Here is a 17738-nt window from a genome sequence, read left to right on the forward strand (position 1 = left end):
TGTTTTGAGCGAAAAGAAACCCAGAGGAATGGAGGAAAACAAGGAGAAGATCGATGAGTGAGGTTTTGACTGCGCGAAAAATAGCTCTGTCCGTAGCTCGCCCCATTTTTCGCGCGGTCAAATTCTCGCTCATCGAAATTCTCGTTGGTTTCCACCATTTCTCTTGGTTACTTTCCCCTGATAACACACGGGAACGTTTGCTAGGTTGTCTAGGGACTGTGTAATGTGACCCCTTATTACTAGTATTTTTATGAGAAACGGAAAAAAAACACTTGAGTTTCCTTTAATAATAAAGATTTCACTTGACAATCTACTAAAAGCAGCCCCAAAACACTTGACAGAAATACAAAAAAGCAAACTAATACAAAGAATCATAGAAGTAAGAATCCAAAACTACATTTGAATGAACAATTGGGAATTTTCGCTCTGTAAGCCGCGCCTCCACAGGGCTACCACACAGGGCACTTTTGCTTTGGGCTCATGGGTGAGTCGTCAGCGCATTGGAAGGCTTCCGCGAACTTAGCAAAGTTCCTCAAGGAGCCGTTAACCCTGGGGTTAGAAAATGTGAATAAAAATGGTCACTAATAAAAGAACACACCATATGCAGGGCATAAGAAGAGCTAACGAAGCCCCCTCCAAAGATGGGATGCACTTGAAATCCACCAAAAAATATCGAGCAAAAGCAAACATGTCCAGAAAAAAAAACAGGAGGGGAGGGGATGTCTAGTACATATACTAGTCCCTTTATATGCCCCTCTTATCGCTGTTACCGATAATTACTATAAATCGATAAATCCACTCGCATACTATCACGAATCTCGCAATTTGTTTGGCTCCCGTACTAACTATATATTAAGCCATAGATATTGAGTAACGAACAAGCCGGTGTTTTCGCGACAAAAGCGGTTATTTATTACTGAGAATGATTAAAACCTTAATTTTTTTGAAGTATGTGAGTTGATTGATACTAAAACAATTAGACTACTCGTTCTCGCTACGCGCCTCGCATCGTTTACTTTCTATTGACTCATAGAAAACTCGAACTCGTAGTCAAATTTTTAAATACAAGCATAGCTTATCTGGGTATCACGTAGTTTTGATATTTGTCTAGCTACACATCCCATCCTGGCTTAACTCATGCAAAATAGACTTATAAAATTTTATTAATGGACTTACAGGGCTTTGGTGATATTTTTGTCGATAGACCTGATGGTATCTAATGGTAGTGGCTTTTACCTGATAGGCGTGGGACTGTAATTACTTTTCTTGTCGTCGTCGATGCTACTGTCATATGTTGTGCACCAATTCTACAAGGACACGGCGTCAGACGAGGTCAGCTAACTAAACGTCTCACGAAGTGTCGCGTTTCTATGTTTAGTTGAACAGTTACACTGAGAGCAACTAGCAGCCTAATCCTATGCGTACCATTCGGATATCCTGTAGTTTTTTGTCTTTTGTGGATAGTGATTAAACGTCATTATGAAATTCCTCTCATTTCGTCAAACATATTTTCTGGGGGTAAGGGGGGAAGGAAACTGGAATAGCAAAGATTGGACGAGGGAGGCTGAGAATGAGGAATATAATTCGATAGGTATAACTGGACAATACGGCAAAGAAGGGGGGGAGGGGCGGGAAGCAGAAAAGAGGGCACAGAAGGTGAACCGGGGATGAGCCTTGAGCAATGCCAAGTAGGCGCAAGTAGAGGAGGGAAGAGAGGGACTGAAGGGGGGGGGGGGGGGAGAGGAAGGATGGGAGAGGATAAGGATATGGAAGGAAAAGCGAAATTAAGGAAGCTACTTTGTACTAAATGTCAAAATATGACTTATACAGTATTTACCTGTGCAAAGCTCACGAAGAAAACTTGTTCGTTTGTAAGTCCAAGCTCGGGTAACATTTGCTCCTCCCCGTACTCCTCCACCCAGGACATGTACGCCTTGTACGCCTGCTTCAGGCCGCCGTTATCCGCAATGTTCTCAGACAACGTCCTGTTGCCGTCAACCTATAGACCATGTCCCACGAAAAACTCGCGATGTAACTTCATTTTCACTCTTTTAAGCTTAGAATGGACATTTGGAAGGAATCGAATTAGCGCAATTAGTTTTAGGCGGGCGCGACTTACGTTTTCGCCGTTAAAAGTGAATGATCCGTACTGACTGACGAGACAGTCTGCTCGTGTCTTGAACTCGTCCGATGTGATATCGGTCCACCATTCCACCTGACTGCCTTTGCTATCGTATCTTTTTCCTGAAACATAAAAAAAACATAGAAACACTACAAGGTAGTGTGAGGCAGGAGGAGGAGGAGGTACTTGGACAAAATAGCCCATGGGTAGATAGCCACTCTCCAGCTTAAGCTCCTTGGCTATGTGCATGATGGTGAAGGAAGTGAGAAAACAATTCAGTTTACCAGAATCATCAAATCCATGTGTGAGCTCGTGGCCAATAACACTTCCTATGCCTCCAAAGTTCACAGCTCTGAAAAACAGAAAAAAACGTACGTACATTGGGCTGTATGGTAAGGCACGCCAAGGGCCGTACGGAAGAGCAGAAGACGGGTGGGTTGGAGAGGGGATGGGGTATGCCCCCTACTAGAATCGGAAGTTACGAAAAAAAAAAGAAAAAAAAGAAAGAAAATAACACCCCCCCTACACCAACAGCGAATACAAGGGGTGGCTGAGCTCTGTTCCCCCGAACACAACCTCATCGCCTGATGTGCCTCAATGTTACCACATTCTCTTACCCATTGTAGCGACTATCGTAAAATGGAGGCTGAAGTATGGCGACTGGAAAGACTAAAAGAAGAAATAAGAAAGAAAGGTTAACCAAGACGAATGTATTTTTGTGCAGCGGGGCACTGGCCACTGCCAGTTGCACTAGCAATATGAGTCCAACGAAAGGATGGACTCTCTTCGAATAAAACCTTTTTGAACACATAACATCCCCATAGAACCCTATTATTATTCACGTGCATTAAAAACGCTAACGTGACAACAACGTTCTGTGCCCTTCATCTCAATTATCACCAATACTATTCACTCGCGCCTTACATGGGAGCTCTATCAAAATCCCACCGTTATCCTGGTATCTTTGTATAGTCTAATACCCCTGATAGCTTTATCTATTTACGGAAGCCTATGTGGCGCAGTTGGCAGAGCGTCGCTCTGTAGTGCCTGTGCCTTTCATCACTGGGTTCCGGGTTCGATTCCCGGTTCCGACGTGAGTTGAGTTAGTTGGTCTCGCCATTGCTCCGAGGGATTTTCCGGATTCTCCAGTTCCCCAACCACCACCTCAAAACTAACAATTTCGGTCTTAGCTGTGATCCGTGGTCAGACATAAGTTTTATGGCGACTGCCTGAGGCGCCTTCCCATACCTTCAACTCGACCACGTCTGAATCTGAGCTCTAGTAATTCAGCATCTAGACGGTAATTTATTTTTTATTTTATATTCACTCTTACCCATTCTGTTATAGCTGTCCTCATACTGGGCGTTTATCTCCACCGGTGACATCGTCCACCTTATTGAATAAACGTACAGTGAGTGTCGCACGGTCTGTCTCAGAAACTCCAATGCTATAATTTTGTGCGAGTTTAAAAGACACATCTCTGGCAAATTATGTTATGGTCCTAGGGTACTATTAGAGGTTGGATGGGGTCCGGTACTATAAACAAGTTAATGCACTATCATGATTTATCTTTTGTCATCAAACAGCCCCTTCCAGATATGCTCAGAGCGCAGCCAATTTCGTGTTTGGATTTTTGTAGAAACCCTCGCTCTGAAAACTTCGCAACTGAGCTCACTCTTGGGGGTTCTTAGGCTTCCCCGCCTTCTGGTACTGTCGTTTGACCCAGGACTTCACCAGAGAGATGGTATTCTCGAAGTAAGTACTGGGATTGATATCAATCTGCGGGAAAATATAGTGTGCGCTCAGCACGAGATTGACAATGATCATGACCTCTCAATGATAACGATACTCATGCCTTATTCTATAGTTAGTCTGTGTGACAATGTTCTGGTCTCAATGTTGGTTATGATGGTGATGTCGATAAATATGATTATGATGACGATGACTGAAGACAAAAACGACGTTGATACTTGGAATATTGATAACGATCCTCGAGATAATGATATTGGTATTAATGAATGTGATTACGATGACGTGGTGGCCATGACGTTTGATAATGACAGGCCTGTAGCCAGGATTTTAAACGGAGGGGGGGGGACCCATGAAGGGGCCATTTTCACTAGCTCGTCCTACGTCGTATGGTACTTAATTTTCAATAATTAGAGCGGACCTTCCAGTCGAGTTTTTTAATTTTTTTTAAATCCCCTTAGCTACGGGCCTGAATGATGGGATGATGTTGATAATGTTGAATGTTGGTGGTGATGATGGTACGGTGGTGATGATGGTGACCGATTAGCACCATCGCCGTTATACTTATCAAGATTATCATCATGATCATCGTGGACGATGATAATGATAATCTTGATAAACTGTATGACGGCGATGGTGCTAATGATTATCTCAGCAATACTCACATCATCAAACATCGTGTTCATCAGTGTGTTGTTCATAATCCAGTCAGGATACCCGATTACTTCCATTAAAGCATTGGCCTTAGAATGAGGAAAAAGTGCAATTATGTTTTAGCATTATGCACGATATACAAATATTACAAAGGTGCACACGCAGACGCACGCATCCTTGGAAAAATCTAAGCCCCAAACTCAGAGACACTGATAACGTAAGAGAGAACAAGGAGAAGTATCTGGTGATTGCGGTGATTGCGTAAAGAAAGCTGAAAACACCCTTTTTGGCCTTTTCCTTTGCCCCGAGATGCGACAGCAAGCGAGCAAACAGATATCACACCTTATCTTTATTGGCTTTTTCCTTGTTCCCCCCATATCTATCTGCCCGTCGCCAAGTACTAAGCAAACGAGCAGATATCACACCTTATCTTTATTGTCTTTTTTCTCGTTTCACCATATCTATCTGCCGGTCGCCAAGTGCTAAGCTAACGAGCAGATATTACACCTAATCTTTATTGGCTTTTTTCTTGTTCCACCATATCTATCTGCCCGTCGCCAAGTACTAAGCTAACGAGCAGATATCACACCTTATCTTTATTGGCTTTTTCCTCGTTCATCCCCGCCATATCTATCTGCCCGTCGCCAAGCACTAAGCAAACGAGCAGATATCACACCTTATCTTTATTGGCTTTTTCCTCGTTCATCCCCGCCATATCTATCTGCCCGTCGCCAAGCACTAAGCAAACGAGCAGATATCACACCTTATCTTTATTAGCTTTTTCCTCGTTCCCCCCATATCTATCTGCCTGTCACCAAGTATACACCTTCATTCTGGCTTTTTCCCTCGTTCCCATATCCATCCACTCATTCTCGTCCAGTCCTGAGATGAATACACGTCGTATGCGGTCTGTAGCTTGTAGAATCTGTATTACATATAACGGCAGGATCAACAACATTGCAGATGTGTGTGTGTATGGGGGGGGGGGGGGGGGGGGGGGTAATTAAGTAAACGCAGGGGAGAAATATAGGAATAATATGTTCTTTTTAAAAAATTCATGACGACATCTTACCAAAGGCAATGATATAATAAAGAGATTCAGGCATTACCTAAACGCGGAGCCCCAATAAATGACAATTATTAGAACCTACCTGTATCCAATACAGACTGTACAATACTTTTATTGTATTGTTAAATGTTATATAAAATCTTATAGCTTACTTCCTTCGATACCACCGCATATATGAAGTCCTAGTATCGACTAAGGAGATTAACGATTTATAACACAGCTATGCCGTTCAGGGTCTTACAAAGTGCGCGTTCTTTCTATTTTACCCATTTCTTATTTCCTTGTTGGAATTTTTTGTCCACAAATATCCTGGTCAGCGGCATGGCAAAACCTTGCAGACTTGACAACTCCTCCATACATTTTTCCTGGCGGTCTCCCTGTGCCCACAGGCCACCGATAGAGGTCTGGTAATGCTTGTGGATGCTCGAGAACCGCTGACCGAGTTTGAGGTGAAAATCTTGGGCTAACTTCCACGTCAGGTAGTTAGCTATTGTCCTGCAAAAATACCATAAAATCGACAGTAGTTTATTACCCAAGTGATATTAGTTTGTGCAGTCACAAAGGGCGATTTTTAAAGCTGTTATGAACCTTATTCTTTACACAGGTGTGAGGCCTTTTCTTATAACGTGCGTGCACGCCTAAAGCCTGATATATATGGGCAAGTGGAATATACGGAATATGGAATCGTGCAGAATGGGGATTATAGGTTCACCAGTTGAGTGTTTGAACTCACTGTTTTGGCGTCTTTTTCAAGTACTTGATCATCTTCTTGAAGTATCTTAATCCGTTGACAATTATCTTTGTGTTAGATGTTATCTGATATTGAGTGTCGGAGAATATTTCTTGAAGAAGATTTTGCCAGTCAATCTGAAAAGCATTAACTTTTCATAGTAGTGGCACTTTTTTACTCGTCCAGTGAGCTACTTAATACAACACAAAACTAAATGTTTTAAACTAGCGCCTTATTGTTTATCTTAACGCTCCTTCCTAGATACAAATGGATTATTGCACCTAAAGGGATCGGTCTCGGTTTTAATTTTAAGAGAGAGAGAGAGAGAGAGAGAGAGAGAGAGAGAGAGAGAGAGAGAGAGAGAGAGAGAGAGAGAGAGGGGGGGGGGGGGGACTGAAATTACCCCTTCCTCGATTGTTTTGCCATTGGAGTACTGTGAAGTTGATCTTGAATGCTTATTTCATTGACTTTTGAAAGCTCCCCCTTACCCCCCGCCTCACACACACCAACACCAATATATTACATACATTTGAATGACGCAGATGTGTAATCTGGCTGGGAGGTCCCACAATGGAAGCTAAAAAACTTTTATAATCCCCGGTGCTTCTCTGCGCTCAAATTCTTCGACTTACATCCTAAGCCATCGTGACTGATTCTCCGTCCAACGACATGTCTGAGTTGTGTATATGCATGTACCTGAAGATTAATAGATGAGGAGATGGGATCTACCAATAACTGAAAATCCTTGATAGACATAACCTCAGTTGTGATGCTATTATCGGGAAGAGCTGCCTGTCAATCAAAGTACCACGATGAGTCTAACATAATGATAAAAATAAGCATAAGGGAGAGGAAAACAATACCTGGCAAATAAAAGGTTAAACTTCAGGTGTGGACGAAGGACTTGTCAAGCGGGGAGCCATCCCAAGGGTAGGGGGGAGGTGATATAAACATATGCTGGGAGGAATATATGGTTTTTTACCCATCCACGGTACCTCTAAATTTTCAGTTCGAGGAATGAGGTAGGGAAAAAAGGCAAAAAGCTAACTACTACCTCCACAATATTTTTTTGGAGACAATATGGTGCCCCTACGAATGGTTATATAATAACGATGCTACGAAATTGTAGTGTTCTCGCACACTATATCTGTACCTTTTCCAGTCGCCTCTCGAAGCGGATGACCTGTGGAAGCCATTTAGCGAGAGCTACCTGGTCCGCGCCCAGAGCGTTTGTGATGTTCTTCATGAGACCAAGAAGCTTATTCCGTGCCTATAAGTTAGTAGTAATATGTATATCAGAAACAAACACAATAAACAAAATTTTACGAACGTTCCCCATGGAACCAGAGACTAATCGCGTCTACTGCTACTTCACAGAGCTTTAAATTGCGATTGCCCAGTTATCAGAGAGAAGCGTGGAATAATCAGATGTCGTTATTTCGGCACTAGTGCAAATGAATCAGGCATGTACCATTTGTAGTACTCATTAAGAATGTTGTATAACAGCGCTTCGCACTTATCTTTAAAGCGAATTTCTAATAGTTTGGGAGTTTGTATATGGTGTACTGGTGTAAGATTTCTCTAAGATTCCGGTCACTTAAATGTTGCTTTTTGTACCTCTTTGCCGGCCGCCTTTTGCGACAGTTGATGCCGTGGAATACTGAACTTGGACGGTTGCTTCAGCTTTAAAAATGTTGTAAAACACACATCAAACAAAGAGAAAGAAACAGTGGCATACTAGTAAGATAACTATTCTTTAACTAAAAAGTTTCATTCAAAAAAGTGTGGCGATGTTATCCCTTAGGTTTTAATTGAATTTGCAGACTATTATCCTGTTTTTATGAGCCCCTCCCCCCAGTACCCCCCCCCCCCCCCCCACCCCCAGTGTCAGCTATTGACAAACTTACACTTATGAAGTAAAAGCTGCTATTGTCGGCATCTAGTTCTACTTTGACCTCAAATAGCGGTTTGGCCCCAAGCTCCTTCACGAGCCTAGCGACGCTTGATTCTAGGTCCCAGTCATCCCCGTTCCAGTCTGGCTGAAGAAGCTTGGACGGTGCGTAATCTTGTAAGAGGGCGGTTAGAGGCGCGGCGTCCAAGCGGTCTAACTTGGTCATGTTCATGCACGAGTCGTAGTACTTGAACAGTTTTTGTACCGCGCTGACCTGGAACGAGTCACGTTATACAAACAAGTGATAACAATATAACAGTGAGTAATTTCACAGATCACAATGCACACATGTTAACTGTTTTTATTATCAGTTTGAGCGTTGGCTAAAGAAGACCAATCACTTCGCCATTTTATACTCATCATTTTTTCATTTTTATCGGAATCCAATTTTATCGGCTAATTCAAGCGAGAAAACTGAGGAAGTTTCATTCAAATATAATTAATTAAATACCAAACTTCAATCGTGGATGGCTAGTTTGAAGGTTTCTTGCAAACGAACCGCTGTATTTTCAATTGTAAACAATAACAAAGGAGTGGTTGATCGGCATTTTTTAAAGATTGGTTTAACTGGCTTACAAGCAGGAAGGCCCTACTTCTCGGAACTCCCCGAGAACTCGAAGTAATTCCGATTTCCCACTGTACCTGCTGGTATTCGGCTCTCGCCTTGGCGTTTTTGATGAAACCTTTCACAAATTCTTCATTTTCTTCGCGCAGCTTTTCGTAACGGTCCGAGCTAACTTGGCCATTGGTCAGCGGATGTGAGCGAATCCAGCCACCGCAGGCATACCGGTAGAAGTTGTTGCATGGTTGCTCTAGGGTGTCTATTGATGACAAGATTTCTATTTGGAAATAAGAAGAGCTGTCGTTTTTCCTTTGAATTGTGGATTTTATGACGACGGAAAATTTGGCCAGACAGTGTATTTTGTAGAGGGGACTTATAAGTGGAAATGAATCATTATGAAGGGGACTGATGAATTTTGGAGGGGTGGGGGGGGGGGGGGGGGGGGGGGGGAGAATACCGTCATTGTCATGTGTGTAGGGGAGAAGGGGGAGGGGGGTGGCTAAGTCCCCTCAGCTTCCCGCTGGGAAATGATATGACTGTGAGGGCAGCATAATAACGGCGGCGATGATGGAGTGATGACGAAGATGATTATATGATAACTATGTACACATTGCGAATGTGAACATATCATTCATTTGTCATTAATATAATTTAAGTTTTATTTCATTTAACAGCCGGAAGAGAACTTAACAAATATTGTAAGTTCAAATAATCCCAAATCCTAAACGATGTCTCACATATACAATAGAATAGTTTCGGTACACTTTTGACCGTGACCTCAAAGTGGCATCGATTCAGAAAACTGTCTTCAGATGCATTCCCTGGAGTTTCTGGCGACTCATATGATTACCACGATCATTATATTTGCATTAGGTGAAACATAATACTCCGACTTACTGTACGATGTACTCGAGACATTTTTTAGGCGCAAAACGGATACCACATGACTGTTGACATATACGTTTTCTTTTTTGTTTTAATCTTCTGCTATTCTTATCAAGAAAAATATCATTTCTGAAAAAGGCTTATTAAAATATAAGTATCCTTAGATACTGTAGATCTTATTCCAAAGTAACATCAGACAAACGTGACATTTTGAATTCAAAACAATGATAGATTCCGGCCAAGAGAATAGAAAGAAGTTATTAACAAGTCTGATAGAGAACTATAGAGAACTATAAAGAGACTAAAATACTTTACGTTGGTGAGACATGGACAGATGCTGGTGGCTGTTTGGTCCACTTACCATTCGCGGTGGCATTGCAGTTAGCCGTATAGCACACTTGAGCGTCCATCCGATCACTGCTCTGTCCTTCAGACAAAGCCACTAAGGCCACTAACAAAACAAAACGCCATCCTAACCCCATCTCGAAGAAACACTCGTAAGAACTATTACATATTCAGGTACTGACATCTGAGTAGCCTCGTATGTCACCCAGAATCACCCCAGGGAACTAATGCTCAAACCGTGCACATGGCACACAGGGAAATTCCAACAGGGAACAAATTAATAAGTCTGATTTCTGCCAGTTACTATAAGTAGTACTGCTAAACCAGTGCTTCTGAACTTGTTCTTTAACGTTTAGTCAAGATAACCGTTCCGTTCGGTGTGTCATTTTGGGCTTCTCGAGAGCTCGAATTACACTGTGGCAGATATCCTGAGATAAGAGGCTGCTTGTGGCTTTCATTTATTTGCACCGCTATTTGGGTTTAAAGACTTTTCAACACACTGCATTAGAGACTGTGAACATGGCATATAAAGATAAAAAATCATTATTCAATCTCTTTGTTTCGAGGAAAGGCTAAAAACTCTGTCCAACGCAAGGATAAAGTTCTTATCTTTTCGTAGCTGTTACAGCTGAGAGCTATCAGCAGCGAAAATGACTCATGGAAAGTGCGCGCGCATGGTCCTACTACTTTCCGTCGAACACTACCCATAATGCATTACTGTTGTCAAACACTACCCAGAATGCAATTGCAGTAGCACAAAAATCTGAGACAAACACTAATAATCAAAGAAAAAAAAAGCACGAGAAGGAAAGAACAGCCGTTTTTCATCACAGGAATCCCAATCCTTCTTGAGTAAATGAACAAGAATATGATTCAGATTTTTCTTTTCTCTATTTTATTCTTCTTGAATTAATGAACATGGAACAATTATATATTGTTAGTATGCGATAATACATTACATAGGTCTAACATAAGAAGATTTAGCCAGAGATTGTATATTATCCAAAGGCAGCCAAAAATATTTATACAATAAGTTACCATGGTGTTTACCACTGTAAAAGTAAATTAATAATTACAAGTGACGCGTGTGTGTTGTGTAGATGACAAATTAAACAATTCATTTTGAATAGGGGAATTGCGCTAAGAGATCACGTGACCTTTCTGGATGGCAAATTCAAAAGAAAATAATCGAACAAAAAAAAATCGGAAATGACTGCACCCGTCACACCAGAGAACGACGAAAAAAATAAAATCTTTAAATGAAACTAAATCCTTTTTTTTTTTTTGTAAGCGCTAAATAAGTTGCTTTTTGTTGCTGTTATTTTGGCTAGGCCGAGCGCGCGCTAGTTTGCCACCCAAACAGTCACGTGATCTCTTAGCGCAAGTCCACTATTGTGTCGAGGGGACCAATCACCACTCACCATTCACCACTCACCAATCACCACTCACCATTCACCAATCACCATTCACCAATCACCATTCACCACTCACCATTCACCACTCACCATTCACCACTCACCACTCACCATTCACCATTCACCATTCACCACTCACCATTCACCACTCACCAATCACCATTCACCACTCACCATTCACCACTCACCATTCACCACTCACCATTCACCACTCACCAGTCACCACTCACCACTCACCATTCACCACTCACCACTCACCATTCACCACTCACCACTCACCAATCACCACTCACCATTCACCACTCACCAATCACCACTCACCATTCACCAATCACCACTCACCAATCACCATTCACCACTCACCATTCACCACTCACCACTCTGAACCTTAGGCGAATAATTGTTTTAGTATATATATATATACAAAAGACAGATCCTCTATTGAAAACGTTTTCTAAACTTTGGCGAGAATTATTTTGTAATCTAGAGTAATTTTGTCAAATGACACGCCATTTTAGTATTTACATGGCGTGAACTTCATAAGAACGCGCGCTCTGATTGGCTCGCTATCTCGGAATAATGGACGGTATTCACAGCTGAATTTCGGAATAATGAGCCGAAATTTAAAATGACCATCGAAAATTTCACGTCAAAATAGCATGTTAAAAGCATTGCGTGGAAATACAAAATTAATTTTATCAATAGTCAGAGCGAACAAAACCCGGCTGAAGCGTCTCGAGCGACCGGATGTAAATTAAACAAAGTTGTAAACATGATAATGATAATAATAATAACAATAACAGCAATATGTCTTGTTTTGTCTCCGCCATATATCCATTTATATACTCTAAAACAACAACTATATTCTCTAAAAACTGTTATTCCGAGAAAGCGAACCAATCACAGCACGAGTTCTTATGAAGTTCTCGCCATGTATAATATACTAACAGATATCTACTGCAATATTGCTTAGTCTTTTTATACCGCGTAACTAGCATAAGTGTACCCCGTACAACCAGCGCCAGCATTATCGGTAAAACGCACAGCATAACAAGGCCCAGTTTGTGTGTACGGTGCTGTAGGATGCTTTGTTGTTTTATATTTTATCTTTTGGCTTGACACTGGACTCAGCCATTGGATGGGGGGGGGGGGGGGGGGGGGGGAGCAAAGGCATTTAACTTAACCCTCTACCTAGCTTTGGCTAAGCTATGTAAAATCATTTTGCTTTTTGCTGCTACTAATCCCCCCCCCCCCTTCCCCCTCCCACTAGCTACTATACGTACCCGAGCTTGATGACTGTGTAAGAAAATGCTGGACAATGCGGGCGTTGATTGATCGGGGCTATTTTAAGTGGACTTGTCCAGTGTTTGTGAAAGGGCAGGGGAGGGGTGGGCGGGGAGGGAGTCGGAGATTACAGCTCCCTTATCTACTCATTCTCAGAAATTTGTCTGAGTCCCTCGAGACTTCCATCGTGGCTTTCGCCTTCGTTGTCTGCGCACATCATCACTGGCGACCGTCCACCATGATCGGTATGGATTACCGGGGTCTGGAAGCCGTACAAACCGTTGCCTCAGAGACAGCGTGTGACGGATTGCGTTCTGAAGACATGACAAATCAAAGTGTCTAACTATGAAATGCAGGTGCCGCTTGTCATATTCAGCGTGGTGGATTGCGAGCATCATAAGGTCGAAGTACTTTTAAATACTTAAAATAAGGGCAACAGGTGTGCCTCTAGGACTAGGGTTGAGGAAAACGGCGAAAATAGCGCGAGTTCGCACATTGTTGTCTGTAGTTAGGACAAGCTTAGAGCTTTGGTCTGCAAATTTCGGGCGTCCAAAAAGAGAATTACATTGACTATGCGTTTTGCATTCACAGAGTAACACTGGTCTATCGTGTTTTCCTGTTGAATGCTAGTTATTTCGCCTGAGAGCATATTTACAAATTTTAGATCATATTAAAGGAGAACAGGTGCAATTTTACCGCCAAGAAAAATATTTTTTATTTTTATTTGAATATTCTTCATTCTACTAGGTAAAGGGTTTTAGTTATAATGTAAAATCACTCACTTTTATTGGATGACTAAAATTTATGCACCCAAGCTAATCGGGCGTACAGATCTTTTCGAATCTTCAAAACAAAATAACGGATTGCTAATAGGTTTTTATATTGTCATCTACCCCACAAAAGTTGTCTAAATTCAGAATCATCTTTCGTAAACAATATTGGAAGCGAAGAATATGCTTTTCTCAATTTGTGTGAAAGTAATCTTTTTCATTTTTTTGATTAGAAAAAAAAACACTAAAAGGGCGTATTGGAACAATAAACAAATCCAGACCTGAAGTATAAACACAATTTTGGTGCTCATAAAGTGTTGTCATAGCTAGATACCCGCTATTTGTCTTTCAGGTAAAGAGTGACCCTATGCTGATCACTGAACCTTCACACCAGTACGTGCGGGCCTCAAAGGCTCTGATCACGCAAAGTCAAATGGACTCTGCAAAATATCCCATGCGTTATACGATACGGTAGATCCTTGACAATCTTACCTTCCATCCTTTAGTAGAAGGCAAATGCTCCTTGGCTTTGAAATAAGGCACATTTATCACAAACCAGTCGTAAATCTGAGGCAAAGTTAGTTTCTGGAACTTTGACTGGTCTATTGCTCTAGCAATGAGATCCGAGTAGGATGCATTACCCCAAGGGTTTTTCTTTTCTCCCGTAGCATCATCATCCGGTTGATCTTGAGTCGCAGCTTTTTTCTGTGCTTCCTTTTTGTTATTCGCGGCCTTTTGCGGGTTCCAAACTATAACGGAAGACTTTCGGTACTTTTTTTGTCTCTCGTCTTCTGGGGTTGTTATATCATGGCGTTGTATCAACGACTGGGGTATCGTGTTTTCCCATGAGTGGAATGGTCGTGGAATGTTTGGGGTGGTAGCACAGCAGGGCTGTACACATGGCGTACAACAGGTGCAGACAGGAGGGAAGTGAGGGTAGTGGATTGAACTTTTCGAGGAAGATAGCACGTGTACAGTCTCACCATAACGCCTGACCGAGAAATCAGACATGCTTGAAAGAATAGCCCTGCAAATAAAGTCAAGCACAGAGCTTTGAAGAGGGATGTTTTCAAAAAGGTCTAAATTTAATCCATCATAGGCCAAAGCAACAATTTTTAGTTGCATGCAAGATTTGTCTTTCGGATATTTCGAAAGGAATCCTTGCAATCGTTTCCTTATTACTTTCCTTATTACTTTATTTATTGACAGAAATTATATCTCAATTGAAAATGAAAGATACAATAAATTTAGAACTGAAAATAAACTCTTTATTATTATCTGCCGCCGTCAAGATGCCCAAATGAAAGTCATATACCTATTTCTGAAATCTGTTTTTGATGTTTAGTCCTCGGTTTACCTAACGGGACCCCACCCCACAGTGACAATCCCTCCCTCCCTCCCCCTCTCTACAACCACGCGGCCCCTCCCTCTCTTCTCCAGCCATGCACTTTTTCACCCACGCAACTTTTCAGACACCGATAGATTTAAGTGGCCCCCTAGAAACATTTATTCCTAAAAGCCTTGATTGCCAACATATAGACCTTTTGGCTATGCAAATAGAAGTAGACGGTCACACTTATATAACACAACATTTCAAGTTTATCTAAGTCTAAGTCTATTATCCATCTATTCATCCCTAAGCATATATGAACCAAATTATTTATTACACTATATCATGGACTAAATATAAACTTACTTCTAAACTATTTGGTAATCGCTCAACATTTGGTACTCGCTCAACAAATCATTTATTATAAAAGCCTAAGCAAAGCAAATAACAAATATATCTAAATTTGAAGACAAGATCTCTGGAGTGGTTTAAAAACTCAGTTAAAGTATCGTTATATGATCTGGTAATCCAGTGAATCAAGCAGTTAAGGGGCTCATAAGTGCACTCTCAAGTATCGTAGATGTACGTCATGACTGCTCTCACTGATGCATGTAGATGTAGTCCCCTTTTTTACTTTATAACAGTTGAATATCCTGTTTAAAGTTATTAATGATAACACAATATACAATGATGCCTTCTAGATTAAAGCGGTTTGGATTCTGAGGCTTTCAAAAACAACAAAGTAATCACCAATACGACATAACCTTGTTAAGCATGTTCTTAGTCCCAAAATGGCGTCACTGACATATGGTGCAAAGGGCTCTCGTAGAAGACTGCTTTTTCCAATCATCATGCGTTAATATATAAAAAAAAGCTTAAAAAAACTCATGCGTTTTGAAGGAAATACAAAGAAAGAGAAACTTAGATTTTAAGCTAGTTTAAGGCGAGATGGATTTTTTTACTCCTGCCTGCTGTGTCAAGCTTTGCCTCATCCATGTAAAAATTCCTCTCGAAATCTATGCCCTTGAACATTATCTGAGATAAATATACAAAAACTGGAAATAAGCAGTCAACTAAATCCGGAATGCAGTAAGAATAGATATATTCGTATGGATATGGGACCCGAGCAGCAACAGAAAACCAGGCGTGAAACCCAAGAGAACCATCGTACACTCAGTGTCTTAGGATGCCTCTTCAAAATTTTGTAATAATAATAATAATAATTGGACATCATCTTTGCTTCATCTCATACCTTTCAAGTGAAAAGGTCTAGTGCAACACAGACTATGAAAAACGCAGACCACCAATATCATTTTGGAATATTTTTGACCCATCATTATATTATAAAGATTTTGAATATCGCTGTACTAGAAAGTGAGAGCCAAAACTCTTCTAGCCAAATCGTTATGCATAAGCGTTGTAGATTAGCAATCCTCGCCCAGTTTAAGAACGAAATTTAGGGATATGTTATGGTCCAAGGTTAATTTGGCCTGTCTTTCATCGCTTTGGACAAGGACGAGCCGCATGGTAGTTGAAGGTCGAGTTATTAGCTATGATAATGTCAGGAAAAGAAAAGGAAGAACTCACGGAATTCGCAATCTGAAAAACCTTGAATACGACTTACTTTATATTCTACCCTTGAAGGCAATCAAGAAAGTTGTGGACATGTAGGATACACAGCCATCGATCAATTTCCGGGTGCTACTCGAAGTGACCCAGAATTTGGACTCAAGTCATCACCATCAAACCAATCCAATATTTAGTTCTTTCTAGTAATTTTCCCTAATTACGAAAGAGTATTCTACACATAGGAAGCTAGCTAACAGTTACTGCTAAAAATAGCTGATCGAAGAGATCATTTTCGCGTGCTTAGATATGCTCCTGTAACACACTCGACACATGTATAAATCAAACTTTGTTTAGCAACGACCTTCTTTTTTCGTCTATTGCACTGTAAAGAGGCCAAAACGCTCACCGTTTATTCCGTGGATCGCATGCTTTTTCTACTGATATATTTTACACTTTTCTGTTATCAATATAGCTTAGATCAAGACTCTAATGTACCACCCCTCTTCGATAGGTATAATTAAAGTTTTATTCGTTTACTGTTCAAGCGTGTAGCCAGCATGTGCAGAGCGAATTTGGAGCCAAAATTATTTTCTCAAAAAAATCTTATTTCATGTATTGTTCCTCCTTAAAGTTCTTATTTATAACCGCGACGCCAAACAGTATAACCTGGATGAGTTCCGATCTATCACAAGAATCTGAGCAATTTTTGGCGTTTTACTAAGTAGAAAGCGTAAACATCATTATCGTGGGTGCTATCACAAAGCATGGTATAGGAAATCCACTTTGCAGGCAAAAAACGGTAGAAAACTCCTACTTCGACTTAGGCAAATCGACTAAAGGAGCATTACATTCTTATTTTAAAATTGCTTACTCTTACACAGATAATTTTTAAGCATTTCGACTCCTAACCTTTCCGCGTCGTGGCGAGCCTTCTGAATAACGTGTCTGACACAGCGGTTTCCCTCGCAAATCGCCGCAACTCTTGGTAGAACTTTCACAAGCTTGCTGGCTAGTACACCTCCAGGTGCTCGCACCGAAATTCGCAGATCCGACGGATATATTCAAGGATATTTTTACCCCTACAACGCTTGGGTTATTTGAATAGAGACTCCTACGAATGTTGCCTTGCTTGTAATTTATATGCTGGCCCGCCACGATCACGTGATCAGGCTAGACTCACGCGAACCTTGTTTGCCTGCTTACGAACTCGTTTAGGAGAAACGACACGCTGAGAGCCAGAAATGACCTTATATATCTTCGAGAAAACAATTGACCGACGTGTGCCCGATTTAAATTATACTAT

The 17738-nt window shown here is 41.2% G+C and overlaps 2 protein-coding genes across 2 annotated transcripts; both read right to left on the reverse strand.

Moving 5' to 3' along the window:
* Positions 1 to 267: 267 nt before the first annotated feature.
* Positions 268 to 10449, reverse strand: LOC5502973 (membrane metallo-endopeptidase-like 1). Its single transcript, XM_048725654.1, has 18 exons — positions 10084 to 10449; positions 8918 to 9114; positions 8232 to 8489; positions 7942 to 8007; positions 7478 to 7594; positions 7021 to 7116; positions 6328 to 6461; positions 5861 to 6089; positions 5352 to 5450; positions 4537 to 4614; positions 3798 to 3901; positions 3456 to 3514; positions 2740 to 2791; positions 2407 to 2474; positions 2120 to 2244; positions 1838 to 1999; positions 1237 to 1307; positions 268 to 549 (listed from the first exon to the last, which is right to left on the reverse strand). Exons 1-18 carry the CDS (start codon positions 10202 to 10204, stop codon positions 450 to 452), a joined length of 2136 nt encoding a protein of 711 aa, XP_048581611.1. The 5' UTR covers positions 10205 to 10449; the 3' UTR covers positions 268 to 449.
* A 1356-nt stretch (positions 10450 to 11805) lies between these two features.
* Positions 11806 to 17579, reverse strand: LOC5502972 (forkhead box protein O). The gene is made up of 3 exons (XM_001624046.3): positions 17345 to 17579; positions 14029 to 14563; positions 11806 to 13080 (listed from the first exon to the last, which is right to left on the reverse strand). Exons 2-3 carry the CDS (start codon positions 14545 to 14547, stop codon positions 12919 to 12921), a joined length of 681 nt encoding a protein of 226 aa, XP_001624096.3. The 5' UTR covers positions 14548 to 14563; positions 17345 to 17579; the 3' UTR covers positions 11806 to 12918.
* Between the last annotated feature and the right edge of the window lie 159 nt (positions 17580 to 17738).

This window comes from Nematostella vectensis, chromosome 3 (genome assembly GCF_932526225.1).
Source record: "Nematostella vectensis chromosome 3, jaNemVect1.1, whole genome shotgun sequence".
In the NCBI taxonomy this organism is placed as follows: Eukaryota; Metazoa; Cnidaria; class Anthozoa; order Actiniaria; family Edwardsiidae; genus Nematostella; species Nematostella vectensis.